Source organism: Mirounga angustirostris, unplaced genomic scaffold, assembly GCF_029215605.1.
Source record: "Mirounga angustirostris isolate CCGP_5_RB_7025 unplaced genomic scaffold, mMirAng1.0.hap1 SCAF_5, whole genome shotgun sequence".
NCBI lineage: Eukaryota > Metazoa > Chordata > Mammalia > Carnivora > Phocidae > Mirounga > Mirounga angustirostris.
In genome coordinates, this window is record NW_026991713.1 from 66,224,092 (window position 1) to 66,240,020 (window position 15,929).

A 15,929-nucleotide genomic window follows, 5' to 3' on the forward strand; every position below is an offset into this window, starting at 1 on the left:
GCAAGAGTTCAAGTGATGACAGTTTCTCATCCACTGAGTTACAAGGGTAGTTAATTTCTTGAAGAAAATGCAATGTACATCTTCTCATGTTGGGGCCTGTTGAGGATTCTTCTGTTGGGTCTATAATTGACAATTCTTTTCATAATTGACGTTGAGTCGTACCAACACCCCCTACCAGCCTCCCGTTCTAGCATCCCAAACCCACATTAGTGAGGTTTCCCTTTATTAATTTTCACAAGATTAAATTCCAGCCTTCACAGAGCTTACATTCTAGTGAGGGAGATAAACAAATAAATAAATACAATCCAGGTAGAGACAGGTATCATAGAGAAAAAACTTATTTAATTCACCCATCAACTCAGAAAGTACCTTCTTTTTACAAGCGACTAGGCTGGGTATGATTAGTCAGATTCTACCCTGAAAAGACACTAACATAAAATCTGTTACATAGACAACACAAAAAGCAGCCCACAAAAAGATACTTACAAAGCACTAAGTTCAAAGTAGAATGAGATCAGTTTCAAATGGCAGCATCTAATCAAGAAAAATTAATGAAAGGTGTGGTATTTAAGCTGAGCCTCAAAGGAAAGATAAAGTTTAGATATACAGTAATGGCAGGCAGCTGCCTACCACAAGGAAAACTAAAGGATAGGGATAGAAATATAGGCTAGGGCCAGATCAAAGAAAGCCATGAAAGCCAACCTACAAACGGAACTATTTAGGGGTGCCTGGGTGACTCAGTCAGTTAAGCGTTTGACTCTTGATTTCTGCCCAGGTCATGATCTCAGGGTGGTAAGATTGAGCCCCACATCTGGCTGCCTGCTCAGCAGGGAGTCTACTTGAGATTCTCTCCCTCTTTCTCTGCCCCTGCCCTCCCAAATTAAAGAAAAAAAAAAAAAGGAAGGAAGGAAGAAAACAAAAGATTTGGTTGGAAATGGAGGATAGAAAGAAGCATATTTAGTATTTAAGCCCACTTTGGGCAAAGTAAAATGCTGGATAAATAGAATTTTGAAGAACATCCTAAAGACCAGTTGTTTAACAACCATTTGGGAATATCAATTCCTTATGCCCCCGGGGAAACAAAACCCCTGTATTTTATTAGGTCATAATGGTCAAATAATTCTACAGAAGACAAGTATCTTCACTAGAAAGTTCTAACAATCTACCTTGACTGCATTTCTGAAAATTCAAAATTGACAGCTGATATTTGTGATTATTTTTCTGTCATAGGATAGGTTTGCTTTCAGTAGCTTTCAAAATTCTTTGATCCCAACCCACAGTAAGAAATACATTTTACATCACAACTCAGAATATATACATATGTATAAATCAAAATTAAAGTTTTATGGAATAGTACTTAGCATTACTATATATAGCATAGTGGTATCTTTTATTCTATTTTGTTCCACAGCACTCAAGAAAAAAAGCTCATAGTAATCCACTGAATTCATCTCTATCCGCCACTGTGTTCCATGCCGCAGTTTGAAAAACATTCTTCTAAAACATTAGCTTGGAAATTAAGTAAAATTGTAGCACTTCTAACCAACAAGCATTGGGCAGCACAGGCTCCCAGAAATTGGGAAAGGGCACTGTGTCCCACGCATTTTAGCCAAAGCATATCAGGCCTCAGTTGGAAGCCACTTGAGTTAACAGATGCACCTCAGATTGGCCTTTGAAAAACCGGCAAAAGAAAAGCAGATGTTTCAATACCTCCCCCTCTTTTTTTTTTTTTTTCACCATTTACTGTTCAGGTTCTAATACAGAGGTCAGAACAAGATTACAGTCCTTCCCTCAACACACACACACACACAAACACGCATACATACACCCTTAATTTTACAGGTTCTCTAAAGTATGTGTTGCAATACAAACCACCAAAAAGTCCAAAGGACAAGAGATCCAGCTGTGCGGGTGCAACTTGCCAACCAAAACCACCAACCCTGAGGGCTTCCTTAGCACATCTGACTGGGCAAGGGGACTCACCTGGATGAAACAGCGGTTTAAGACCTTCTGATTTTTATCAGTTGAAACCTGATATAAAGAAACTTGCAGGGAGTCCTCTCTAACCCACCGCTAAGATTGCTCTCCTGACAAGAGTTGATTGGTTTTATTAGGGAACGAATGTGGAAGAAAGGTAAGTTTTTTCAGCCCTGATTGTGTGTCAAATGCCAAACCTACCTTGGGGAAGTTCACAGTCTCCCTGGGGAGACCAGACTACAAACTGGAACAATTTTGAGTACAAGACAGCACAGGTTTAAAAAGCCCAGCACCACATGGTTTAGAGAACAATTCGTGCAAAAAGAGGGGGCCGGCCTGAGGCTCAGTGACTAAGCCTCGAGGGATGGTCAGGGGAAAGTTGGGCGCGAAAGCAAGAAAGAGTATTGTTTAGGTGGGACTGGTCTGACCAACACAAGGGTTGGGGACCCGAGGAGCGCAAAGGGGAAATTGGGTCCTCCCTTGTCAATCATGAACACTGGTGCAAGCCCAGGACACCCGCAGCCTCACGTGCCACGGAAATAGACAGCTGTACAGATTTCCTCAGGAAAACATTGAAAGCAAAAATTGTGATCACACCCAACCCTTTCCTCTATGCCCTGCCCAATCTCTCCCACGTCCCCAAAAGGAAGAGAGCAGTAGGTCAAACTCGTTTGTTTATTCATTCATTCAACAAGCATTTCTCCTAAGGGGCCTTTGTTTCCAGCAAGGGATGGACTGTTTCCTTTGCGCAGAGGATTCCGCAGCGAAGGGGCCCCCTAGTTGCCTGGCTCAGCAAGACCACATCACCACCGGAAAGGAAGGACCGGCTCGGGAGAAAGTCTCCCAGACCAGCATTCCAGTGGAGCCAGCGCCTTTGTAAAAGGCGAGGAGGGCGAGAAGAGCTCTCAAATTGGGTCGAGGGTGGTGGAATGAGTGAAACGTGTCTGCAAAAAGGAAAACTGGGCACTCCTACATCTCCTCAAAAGCGAGGGACCCCCCCCCCCCCAACCCGAGGCCCAAACCAGGATCTCCTTTCAAGGGGTCTGGCTTGCTGGTCAGGATGTAGCATTTCCCCTAGTAGGGTTTTCCACGTTCGTACAAAAAGGATAGACCGAAATGCAGCTGCCAACTGACCCCGCCAGGCTAGTTTTGAAGAGAGCAGGTCTAGTTGGAGAAGAAAGAACGAGAACGGAAACCGACCATGGAGACAACGTTGCTGCATTAGTCCAAGTTTGCGAGAGAAAAACCCCAAGTAAATCACAAAAATAACAGGCAGGAAAGGGTTGGGTGGGCGGGATGTGTCCCCAAAAATCCTTGAGGAGAAAGCAAAGACTGCTGGTAACTCGGACGGAAGGGATTGAAGAGAAAGCTCCGGAAAGACAACCGCATGTGTTGGGCACCTATCGAGGTTGAAATGAACTGGCCAAGGGAAGCATGGCGGGGGGGGGGGGGGGGGTCTTTCGGGGCTGACCAGGAGACCTGAGAGAGCGGGGTCTGGCTTTGCCCCAGGGTGGGGGACGCCAGCGGGCGGGGCCGGCCGCCCGAGTGGGCCGGGTGGGGGGGAGGAGGGGTGGGAGGGCAGGGGGCGGGGTCTGCGGGCCCGGGCGGGCCGGGGGCGGAGCCCAGGTAGTGTTGATACACAAAGAGAAGGCACCCGGGCGGCCGCGGCCCCGCCCCCTGACGCGTCCTCCTGAGCTGCCGCTAAAACCCGCTGCCCGGCAGACAGAACCATATCCGCGCGACACCGCCGTCCCGGAGCGTCTTCCCCACAGCAGCGCCCGCAGCCGGACCACGCGTTCCCGCACACTTGCACCTTTCCCTCGAGACGGCGGACGCCGGACGACTGGGGTGGCAACAACTTGCCATTTCTTTTTTTTTTTAATTAAAATTATTTCTCCTGCCTATTGTTGGTTTTGGTTTTTGTTTTACGATTTTTGTTAGCCGAGAAAAACCCACCGAAGGCGTTTGCGTGACGTTCCCGGATACAGGAGCGGAGACCACCGAGGTAACGCGCGCGGGGGCGTCTGTGCGAAGGACGCGGGGCCCCGGGCGGGAGTGGGGGAGGGGCGTCCGGGAGGGGCCGCGGCGGGAAGGTAGCTGCGGAGGTTGTTTCCTCCCGGCACTGGCGTGTCCGGTCGGCGGGACCCGCCTTCGGTTCCGGCCCCTACGGGGGTCGCCGCACTCTTCGGGCGGGGGAGGGGCGCGGCGCGGGGGCCGCGTACCCGCCGCGAGCGGAGCCGCATCTTCCCGTTAGGGGGAGGGGAACCAGCCCGGCCGCGCGGCTCCGCTGCGGCAAGTCTTGTGACTGATTTGCATTAATTAAAAAATTAGATCGAGGGGGCCTGGAATATGGGGGCAGCGGAGGAAGGTTCGGGCTTCTGGTATACAGAGGCCACGATTGGGGAAGACGGGCCAGGAACATTTGATAATCGGAGATCGATATTGCATCAGTTTCTTTTCCGGGCATAGGAGTGGCCGGCCGGGCGAAGCGCTCGCGAGCCAAATGCCTGTAGACTAGTGTGCTCGAGGGCACGGGCGTGCGCGTGTAAACAAACTCTCGGCGCCTCTGGTCGCCGAGGAACGGGCGTTCTCCCCTTTTCGGGAGAGGACCCATGTCAGCCCTTTCTGCCCCCTTGGAGTCCGCTCTCTGCCGCAGAGGCATTTCCCCATGTGGGGACTCCGGGCATGAAAAGACGGATTACGCGCATTGCCGTTGCAAATGCTAGAAACGGGGTGGGATGTGTGCCCTGCATGCCTGTGCATGACCGGAGAGGCTGGAGGAAAGCCGAAACAGAGCCCCCGTGCACCCCTCCCCTCAGACTTGGGATAATGGAGAGGGTGCAATACTAAAATCCTCTGGAGAGGGGCCTGGGGGTCCGGAGGGCGCGGGCCTCTGCGGGCGCATCGCCGCGGTGGGACCATCTTTGTTCTTCGCGGCTCCGCTGTCTGTACTTTTCCGCCCCTCGGCGCGCCCCCGCCCCTCGCGCTCAGCTGGTACTTTTCCACTCGCCTGGCCGGGGATGAATCAGCCGCGCTGCGCCTCCCGGCGGCGTCACGTGACCACGGCGGGCGGGCGCCGCAGTCTTGACGCGCCGCCTCTACCTTCGCAGGCAGCCGCGCGGGCCGGTGCACAGCCAAGGACAAAAGGAGCCCAGTGTTCCTCGCTGCACCCTCTATTCCTCCCGGTGCCAGCATGAAGAAAGCCGAAATGGGAAGGTTCAGTATTTCCCCGGATGAGGACAGCAGCAGCTACAGTTCCAACAGCGACTTCAACTACTCCTACCCCACCAAGCAAGCAGCTCTGAAAAGGTGGGAGAAGTTGTGTGCTTTTTTTTTTTTTTTCTTTCTTAAACGCCTTGCGGGGGTCAGGGGTTCTTTACCTAGGACTCTGCTTTGGTTGCGGTAATTTACCGTAGTATTTGGAGAGTGTGTAATCTCTGAAAGAGTATCCGATTGTCGCATTGACAGTATCTCTTGTGAAAGTCGACTCCTACTTAACACGCATTTCTGGGAGGGTGTGTGACAACTAAAGGCAGTTTGTGTCAGAGCATTCCGTTGTATGTTTCAAGACGACTGAGAATTCCTTTTTTTCCCTCACAGCCATTATGCAGATGTGGATCCTGAAAACCAGAACTTTTTACTTGAATCAAATTTGGGGAAGAAGAAGTATGAAACAGACTTTGTAAGTTGAAAATAGCAATTTGTGTGTCTGTGGCTTTATGGAGTAAAAGAATAGTTTTACTTTTAGATTTCAATCTAACTTGCCCAAAGCTGGTTTTCTCCATTTAATTATTGTTATATGTTTGGTTATCGTTTTCCCTCTATGTAGCATCCAGGTACTACTTCCTTTGGAATGTCAGTATTTAATCTGAGCAATGCGATTGTGGGCAGTGGAATCCTTGGGCTTTCTTATGCCATGGCTAATACTGGAATTGCTCTTTTTATGTAAGTATGTGTAAGTAGTGAGTCTGCCATGCAGGGCAGTTAATATGATAAAACATAAAACTTATGGCTCCAGAGACGGAATTTACAGTCGAAATAGTTGACTTAAAAATCATTTGTGTGAAATTTAAAATTAGAAATCCAAAAACCTCCTTATTCTAGTATCTAACTGCATGATATCAAGAAAGCCAATTAGAAATAGGACAACACTGAAAACTGATAATTAAACCAAAAGTATTTAAATCAATGGGAATAGTTAAAACGAAGTTGTAACAGGGGTTGGATGTTTAAAAAGAACTATTGATAAATCCAAGGTAGTTATTTGTTCTGGGAAAATAGGGAAGCAAAAAATATTAATAAGCACGGTACATCCAGGTCAGTTTATAAATTGACATAGTCTCCCCAAGAACCTTTGCATAGCGCAAACAGACTTTTTAGAATATATAGGGTGTGGTGGTATTTGCTTAACCTAGAACATGTTCTAAGAAAAGTGAGTCATAACTTTCTGGACACTGAAAAGACACCCATATGTTGGGGGGATTTTTTGGTTTTGTTCTAATATTTATTTCTTCCAGGTCTGTGTGATTGCCACATGCCATAGCAAAAAAATAAATATTTTAATAAGTACCTGCTTTTAAATGTTCTTTTCCCTAGTTGCCCAGTTAAAATGATTTATTCCTATGCTTTCTAGCATAAATGCCTAGAATAGGATTTTGGAGCAATAGAAGACTTTAGAGCAGTGGTTCTTCAACCACTGTGTGGGGTCACTGATTCTCAGATATAATAAGAAAAGTAGGAACCCTATTTCCAAGGGGAAAAAGGTACAAAATAAAAATACATGTGAATTTGAATATACATTTTCAATGATATTTGTATTGTAGCTGTTAATTTTAACTACCCAGGAGCCCCTGGTAAGGCAGTTTCTGTGGAAGATAGGGTGACTTATTGCGCAGATGAAGAAACCACACCTTACAGGGAGCAGGGAATTGTCCCGTTGTGACAGATGTGTTTTAGTTAGCTGACTGGTGCCATCTACTCAAGTGATTTTCTCCAGCAGAATAGAATGTTCATGAAAAGAAAAGCAGACCTTTGCAAAGTTCTGCTTTGTGGGTGAAGCAGAACTGAGCTGTACTGAAGTTAAGCCTGGCTTTGAACATTGGAAGCTAGGATTCCAGCAGTTTGCTTTATTAGCATGAAGCTTTCTGAGATCTTTTACTAAGATGAAGGAATTTACATAGGAAGGACCCTAGAGTTTTAAAGTTTTTACTGGGGAACTTGAATGGCCTCATTGTTAAATATTCCAAAATACTTCCTGACTCTTACTATAACAACTGGAGACCCTCTTTAAATGCTGCCAGTGTGGTTATAGTTAACATGAGATAAAATGGCACCTCTTTCATAAGTGACAGCAAAATTCTGATGTTACCCTTGCACCTTTGAAATTATACTTCAATAAGGTCTATGTGTTCGATTAACCCTTTGAATAAATGGTTAAATAACATCAAAAGTGCAGAAGGGAGTTTTAATCCCATTGGTATTTTACAAGGTATATTTAGAGGATGTAGAGATAAATGGGCCAGAAGCCATGTGGCTGTCACAGTGCGGTTAAACAGCTCTAGCTAACCATACTAGGCAGACTCAGCCTTGAGCTTGAAAGTGACCTCAAAGGTTATGAAGTCCCTTCACCCCTCATTATAATCTCAGTGTAAGAAAGGAGGACTGAATTTGTCAGCATACTTTGAAGACTGTTTTTGATTAAAGTAACAGCTTTGTTCAGTTAGAGGTAAGGCCAATGGTGTCATTTTTCCACCTTTGATTAGGCCCCATAAAGGTTTTGGCGTTAGAATGGCAGTTCAATGCCACCGCCTATATTTTAACTAACAGAGCTCAGTTCCTTTGCCAGACCTTCTGTGGTACCGGATTCAGTTTTCCTGTACAGAATCAAAAAAAGTAACCATCTTGTTTGCAGATTCTTCTATGGGTTTCCCTGATATTTTTCTTGTTGTTTTTAATAGAAAGAAATCCATATTTTCTTTGGCTTGCCCAGGAGGGGAGGAAAGGAAATCTGAAATGAGAGAGAATTTGTATCCTTAAAGGAAAACTAAGTGACATTAGGGAACCTCTAGTTCCCTCCCTATCTATGGAGCGAAGAGCTGCTCCAGTCCGACTGATGGGTTCCTTGTTCTAGCACAGGCATTGTTTAACTTCGTCATGACCCTGGGCCTGTATTCCACACCATGGCGTGCAGTATAGTCTGTTGTCTCAGTGATTACTTCTCTGACTTGTGCCCAATTGTTTGTTAAGCTGTGCCTGATGCTTCCAATGTTCGTATCACTCTCCCTTCGTAGTCCCATTTCTCTTATTTATGTAGTCCAAGCGATCTCAAGGTCTTTCCTGAACCTGTCTCAGTTGGATTTCACAAGTGCCTTGTGCGCTGGATTTTTACTGGCAGACATTACCATCATTTTACAGATAAAAGGAACTATTAAAATGCAGAGAAGTGGCAAGAACATATGGTGCCAGAACCAAATTATAAGTCTCATAACTCCACCACCTTAAAGTTAAGCTTTCCTGGGTCTCCTGACACATTGGATGCAGCGGGTAAACCCCAGCTCTTAACCAGTACCGTAGAACTAACACCTGAGACATGATGCGAGTTCTTAGTACCAGGCTGAGAGAAGATGTTGACACTCTAGCCAGGATGGTAAACACCAGTTCTTAGGGGCTTTCTGTCTAGCACAGAAATATCAGGACACGTTCCATATTTAATGTTTTGATAATGAGCAAAAGAATGGTCTTTAAATATAGCTATGCTTATTTATAACCCTGTGCCTTTTCCTTCTCTCATCAGAATTCTCTTGACATTTGTGTCAATATTTTCCCTGTATTCTGTTCATCTCCTTCTGAAAACTGCCAATGAAGGAGGTATGGTAGCATTCTTGATATTTCTAAAACAATTAGGCCTGTCAGGATTTTCTTCCTTCCCTCATGCTTCTGTGTTCTTCATATTTTAGGGTCTTTATTATATGAACAGTTGGGACATAAAGCATTTGGATTAGTTGGAAAGCTTGCAGCCTCTGGATCAATTACAATGCAGAACATTGGAGGTAAGAATTTTTTTAAAGGTGATTTGGGTACACTTTTTGCTCTTTATGTAGCACAGAGTGGTGACACGTTACTTTTGGTGTCACATGCCACATTTTGCACTTGTAATGGTATAATTTTGTTTTCCTCCAGCTATGTCAAGCTACCTCTTCATAGTGAAATATGAGTTACCTTTGGTGATCCAGTCATTAATGAACATTGAAGATACAACTGGGTAGGTGCTAAGTAAGGTTACTCATAAGAAAAATTATAGTCTAAAGTGGTTAGATACATTTTATCAAAGTTGATACAAGATAATTATCAATAAATTATTTTTTGTAAATGCTCCTGTTGAAATTGACCAAGAAGTCCCTCATAGACTGATTTGAAGTCTTAAGAATGAAAGACCAAAGATCGAAGCTCGTGCTGTAATTCTGGATAATAATTTCTCTAACCTGTGTGTGAAAGCAGGTTTTCTAGAGCTTAACTTTCTCTTGATATTTATTCTCGAAGAAATTGTAGCTGAGTAACACAAAGTCTAACCTAAGTCAGGTTGAAGCTTTGAATTACATTTCAAATCAATCCTGATTTTTTTTATAAATTTGAAACTCTTAAAACTTAATCTGTTTAAATGCATAAGACCAGAAAATGTATGGCCATGTTGTAGAAACCTTATCCTTGTAGCACAGTTCTTCCTCCCAGTGGACTAACAGGTTTTTATCTAAAGTAAACACGGGGAAGGGCAATTTACTTCCCCACTTACTTGCAGCTCATTATCTCAAAATAGAGAAGTGTGGTTATCTCTTTGGCTTTAGAAATTTAATAAGCTGATCTTTAAACATTAGTTTTCTGTGGGGTCTCTGTTGCTGAAGTAAGTAAGCGGAGTGGAATTCACAGGACAATTAATTTGAAAATAGTGATTTAAAAGAGGGTATGGTTGATTACCTGGAAAGGAAAAGACATTGCTAGAACTCCTAGAGGAGACATGGGTAATATTTTCTTTTAAGTTCAGAAGGGACCTTTTTGACTATTTTTGGAGCCAAGGTGGGTCAAGGTGTCACAACATACTCTTGACAACCTGGAATAAATTCTGGTTTTGGGGGATTGGGTTTTGTTGTTTGTCTTTGCCTATGTGTTTTACCTAAGTATGAAAAAATTTCCTTGTTTGAGTTTTTAATAATTACATTTGCTAATGTCTGAAAGAAATTTGTTTTAAATTTGCTTGTTTCTAGCATTAAAAATTGGCAAGCTAAAGCTATGACCGAGTTGGTGTACAATTCTCCTAAAAATGCTTCAAGATAAGATTACTGGCTTAACAACGCTGCTTTGTTCCCTACATTAGTATCAAGCCTTTAAGAAGCATTTTATGTTATGAATCAGCTGGCAGCCTTCCCAGAGCAAACAGTGGGACAAAAGTTACACTGTTCATACCCCATCTCTAACCTGTGTGAATATTCAGCTAGCACAGAGTTAGACATTTATTCCTGTCTGTAGGCTTTTTGTGAATAAGCAGTGCATTTTCCAGACCTGCCTTTTTGTGTGTTTATTTTTATAGTATCTCTATGAAATGAGTCCAGTAAGATGTGTGTAGTATTCTGGGGATTTTCATGATTGGTTTGACCTTGTGTTTCTTTTCTTTAATTCAGATTGTGGTATCTGAACGGTGACTATTTGGTTTTGCTTGTGTCGCTGGTGCTCATTCTTCCTTTGTCACTGCTGAGAAATTTAGGTGAGTAAACCCATCTCTAAAGAGAACTGAAATGAGCCTCTTACTAGCTAGTTGGCTTTCTCTTAGTAGAAATTGAAAGCTTTTTAAAAGGCCCCAAAAACATAACTTTGGGAGCGGCTGTGTATACACCTTTCAAAAGGCCTTTCAAAATCCTAGCAGGTGGCTACCAGGAGAGGCCAGAATATTTTGTTGACATTTGATAGTATTTGCACTTTATAAATAATAATACAAAATGAAAGTGTCTTTAGTTTAGTTATTAGCAAATATTTTAAAGTAATTCTATACCTCAGTATATAAGAATTAGAAATTGAATATTGTATTCATACTAGTCTTTCAGGCAGAATCAAGTTACTGCCTGAAAGTTGAGAAAATATATTTGCCTGAAATTTGTTACATTAAAGTAATAATTTCTGCCTCCCTTACAGGATATTTGGGATATACCAGTGGCCTTTCCTTATTGTGTATGATGTTCTTCCTGATCGTGGTAGGTAAAACTCTTCTTTAAAGCTAGAGATTTGTTTATGAGCCCAGTCATGTTACTTAGTTTAACAAATGCAAAATAATATGTTTTCAGGTGATTTGCAAGAAATTTCAGATTCCTTGCCCTGTGGAAGTTGGTTTGATAATTAATGAGACGCTAAACAGCACCTTAACACGGCCAACGGCTTTTGCACCTGAGATGGTATTTAATATGACTGACGATGATTCTTGCAGACCACATTATTTCATCTTCAACTCACAGGTAACTAAATACAATTTTTATTTTCTTAAGATTTTAGGGAAGAAGAGAGGGATACTATCCACAGGACATTTAAAAATAACTCCCAAGGTAAAGGGAGGAGGGGTAATAGATAATCTTCAGAAAACATGAATTATTGAAGACTGAGAAGAAAGCATTAGTTTATATCTTAAAATGGATGGAGAACGGAAATGAAATAATTCTATGATGTTAATAATTGACACAATCTGACGTTAGCATGTTGATCACACTTAGTGAACAGATTAAAAGAAGGGAATCTAATTATGCAAGGGAAACTTTTAGGGTTTGATTCTAAAATTGGTTACTATAAAATACAAAGTGCAGAACTGTGATGACCCAAGTGTGTTACATGGGATTTTAAGTAAATTTTTACATTTTTTGCAGACTGTCTACGCTGTGCCAATTTTGACCTTTTCATTTGTCTGTCATCCTGCTATCCTTCCCATTTACGAAGAACTCAAAGGGTGAGTGCTTTACCTATTTTTATATAAATTTATTGGGAAAGTTAGAAAAATATTAGATTTTGCTATAAGTACTGCTCAAGTATATATTTGTATTTTTCTTTGAATTTACGTAGTCGCAGCCGTAGAAGAATGATGAATGTGTCCAAGATTTCATTTTTCGCCATGTTTCTCATGTACCTGCTTGCTGCCCTTTTTGGATACCTGACATTTTACGGTAAATAATGTCTAGATTTCAGGAAAAAACACTTCGTGAAATAAAATTGATACTTGCACGTGTATAATCGATCACTTAAATTCGATCTGTTTCGGTGTATTTCCTACTTGGGATGAGAAACTGAATTGAGAGCTTAGAATTTCCTGTAGTCTCTTTATTAATCAGTAATTTCTCAAGCCCAAGTTCATATAATTAGTCACTTGGTGGCATTTTTATATGACGTGCTTGCATCTGAGTTCATGCTGTCTATCTCCTCTTCCAGTCACCTTCAAATTCTACAACACAAACTGTAAGCCAGACCATGGGATTTAGCTGTTTAGCTCCTGTTGTTTTTGATGGGGGTCATGTGGCTAAATCTCTACTTGGTATTTAGGAAAATTTTCCTTCAATGTTATTTTAATTGCATTAACCCTAATTCCAAATTAATCTGATTAGCCTCTTAGTTTATAGTCGTTTTGTGAGTAGCTAATAACTTTGGTGCAAATTTGCTGTAAGTTAGATTTCCCACCTAATCTCTAGAGGAAACTGCTCACTTGAAGCTTTTTTTTCCTTTATCTTTCCCCATAGAACACGTTGAGTCAGAGTTGCTTCATACCTACTCTACCATCATGGGAAGTGATATTCTTCTTCTCGTTGTTCGTTTGGCCGTGCTGGTGGCTGTCACCCTGACGGTACCAGTAGTCATCTTCCCGGTAAGTAATCACCCGCCCTCCTTCCGCTCGCCAGGAATGAGTTTTTAAACATGTGAAGACTTGTGAGATTTTCCTCTTCTGTGAGAAGGGAAACACTACTAGAGCAATACCAAGTTGATGGTGGTTTGAAGGGATTTCTTTATTTTCTAGATTTTCAAAACATCCTGGGTAATTTTTTCCCATAATTGAAGACCTAAAATGATCTTTCACTGTTCAGATATTAAGGAAATAGCAGTAGAGGAAGGGGCACAGTTTACGTATTTAGAAAGTTTCTTTCTTTCTTTTTTTTTTTTTTTAAGATACATTCCCTATTATTTGGGAATTTTTTTCCCCCCATTAATGTGAAGCTGGAGTTTTCATTTCTCTGTCTGTTTGTTCTTGCAGATCCGGAGTTCTGTAACTCACCTGTTGTGTGCGGCAAAAGATTTCAGTTGGTGGCGTCATAGTCTCATTACGGTGTCTATCTTGGCATTTACCAATTTGCTTGTCATCTTCGTCCCAACAATTAGAGATATCTTTGGTTTCATTGGTAAGTTTTAGAAAGTGTCAGAGTTCTTTCCCGTATCAGCGATTTTGAAGTTTAAAAAAAGGAATGACACGTGATCCATTGAATTCTCAAGAAGTGGTCTGTGTTCTTTTCCAGGGGCGTCTGCAGCTGCTATGTTGATTTTTATTCTGCCATCTGCCTTCTATATCAAGTTAGTGAAGAAAGAACCTATGAAATCTGTACAAAAGATTGGGGTGAGTGAGCTATTCTGACTTACAGAAACAGTAGTGATCTTCTAGTTACTAGAATTTCCTCACCTGATTTTAGTCCCTTAGCTCTCTTCTTCTAAGTTTCTAGTGAATATTTCTTCAATGGCATACTTCACAGGTGGAAGGTTGGGGCAGGGAAGGTGAAAGTTTGCCTTCGAATAGAGGCCTAAGTAAATTGCAAGAAAGCGGTTGAGATATTTTAGAGCTAGGAATAGAGATAAAGAGCGCATGTGCAGTGTGGAGATACTGACTCCGCTTTCAGCATTAGTCGAACTGGTATTTGTCGGACTGCCCACTTCAACACACACTTAACTGGGCCTTCGAACTAACTGTCTTCAAAGCAAAGCACAGGGGGGTTGTCACTATACTTTAAAGTAATAAAATGTATTTTAAAGTGTAATAAAAAGTGATTTCACAAAGAATATGGTATGTTAATTACAGAAGATCCTGGTGGTGAGGTTATTTAGGAAAAAGACTGCCTCTGAGTCCTTCCACTGCTACAATTCTAGTCTGATTAAAGCACCAAAATTGTTTATAAACAAACAGCTGTCATCTTGTTTTATTCAAAATACATAGTGGTAGTAATTTGAAGGGGGTAGAATTAGGAGTAAACTTACTCATGTCTCTTTGAAAAACCTCTGGCTTTGACTCAGGCTGCATTTTAGGATGACTTTGATTTTGTGACTTAAATTTTTGAAATTTTGAAATTTTAGGAAATGCAAAAAACAAAAAACCCCCCAAAAATCTAGTCCTGTTCTATTTTATTACATGAAGTAGTTTATTCAGCAAAGAAAAATATTTACCTTTCCGTTTGAGACAAAGGAATGAAAAAGCAAAATTTTGGAAGGTTTCAAAAACTGAGTTACTTTGTAGTATAGGTGAGCCCTTGGTAACTTCAGACAGTTTTAAATCTCTTTAGCAAGGTAAAACTGTAGCTCTGTGAAGCACTCAACATCATTTTAGTGATTACAAGCCCATTTTTAAAAGTAGAAAGGAATGCTTTTTTGTTGGCTCATCATTTTCTCTTTGTGCTCATTGCAGGCTCTGTTCTTCCTGATCAGTGGCATAGTGGTGATGACCGGAAGCATGGCCTTGATTGTTTTGGATTGGGTACACAATGCCCATGGAGATGGCCATTAACTGGCGCCGCTAAAACTCCACTAGTCCACTTGATGCCAGTGTTGAGTCAACTCTCAACTTCCTATGAAATTTCACCTGACGTTTTCAGTTTCACTTCCTTTTGAAGTGCAGATTCCTCGCTGGTTCTTCTGAGTGCAGAATAAGTGAACGTTTTTTTTTTCTTTTTAAAGAGACTATTCTGTATGATAGAAATGGATATTAACAACCAAACCACGAGTCTCGGGTTAATGGAAGTGACAATTTTATTCCATTCCAGAGAATGGACGAACTCTTAACTTTTATCAAGCCACATGTTTGGCTGTGTCATTGTTTAACTTGGATATTTTATGATTTTACTTGAATGTGCCTAATGGAACCATTCGATGTGAGAAACAATTCTTATTAATTTACAGCAAAGTATTGAAATAACCATTGAGAAAAACACTATTATTTTTTTGTACCAAAAATATTTTAAGACCTCAGAAGCACTATTTTACTTTAAAAAAATGGCTTTCTTTCTAACTTTATCCAAAAACAATTGTGAACAAATTCCATAAGAAAAAATCATTGGTATTTAAAAACAAATACTAGTATTGTGAAATGATTTGCCTTTTTGTAGGCATAATAAGCCAAATACTTTTTTTAACCCAAAAAAGTTTTTAGAGAAAATGATATAACAAAAAATTGTACCATGAATAGGAGCATAGTTTTTTCCATTCAGATTTCACCATTAAAGAGTAACTGGTTGATTATTGCTATACCAAATCAGATGAACTCATTCATCACTTTTCTTCTCTGGCCCCAAATAATTTGCTTCATTCAGACTGAAATATTTATGGCTTCAGTCTATTAGAATGGAAGATACAAAGCAGATATTTCTGTGGGAAGTAAAATAACTAATTTTGAGGTACCAAATAGTGCAATTGGGTAAAACAGGGTTTATTCAGTTGCATCTGTCTCCAGAGATGTATTGACAGCTCTGGGTTTTTTGGGCCAGCCCTTTTTTTTGACATTGCTTCCAGCAGTGGAAAGTGGGCATTTGATGGCTATAGGCCAAAACTGTTCAATCCAGAGAGTACAACTTTTCAAAATGCTCATCTCCTCCTGGAAGTGTGAATTACTTGATAACGTATGGCTTAGTTGTGTTCATGTTTTGTCTACAGTAGAGGCCTAATTCACAGGTTTCACCGAT

At 41.5% G+C, this 15,929-nt stretch overlaps 1 protein-coding gene across 3 annotated transcripts; it reads left to right on the top strand.

Annotated features, from left to right (window-relative positions):
* The first annotated feature begins 3,716 nt into the window (after positions 1–3,716).
* SLC38A2 (solute carrier family 38 member 2) lies at positions 3,717–15,011 on the top strand. 3 transcript variants are annotated; one of them, XM_045873569.3, is made up of 16 exons: positions 3,717–3,982; positions 5,088–5,286; positions 5,578–5,659; positions 5,807–5,922; positions 8,771–8,844; positions 8,934–9,026; positions 9,157–9,238; positions 10,650–10,732; positions 11,158–11,216; positions 11,307–11,474; positions 11,877–11,956; positions 12,070–12,170; positions 12,738–12,862; positions 13,247–13,391; positions 13,506–13,603; positions 14,660–15,011. In XM_045873569.3, exons 2-16 carry the CDS (start codon positions 5,171–5,173, stop codon positions 14,756–14,758), a joined length of 1,521 nt encoding a protein of 506 aa, XP_045729525.1. In that variant the 5' UTR covers positions 3,717–3,982; positions 5,088–5,170; the 3' UTR covers positions 14,759–15,011. The 3 variants fall into 3 exon arrangements, with proteins under 3 accessions (XP_045729525.1, XP_064447428.1, XP_045729526.1); XM_064591358.1 differs by having other exon boundaries at positions 3,848–3,982; positions 5,060–5,286; XM_045873570.3 differs by lacking the exons at positions 3,717–3,982; positions 5,807–5,922 and having other exon boundaries at positions 5,146–5,286.
* The last annotated feature ends 918 nt before the right edge of the window (positions 15,012–15,929 follow it).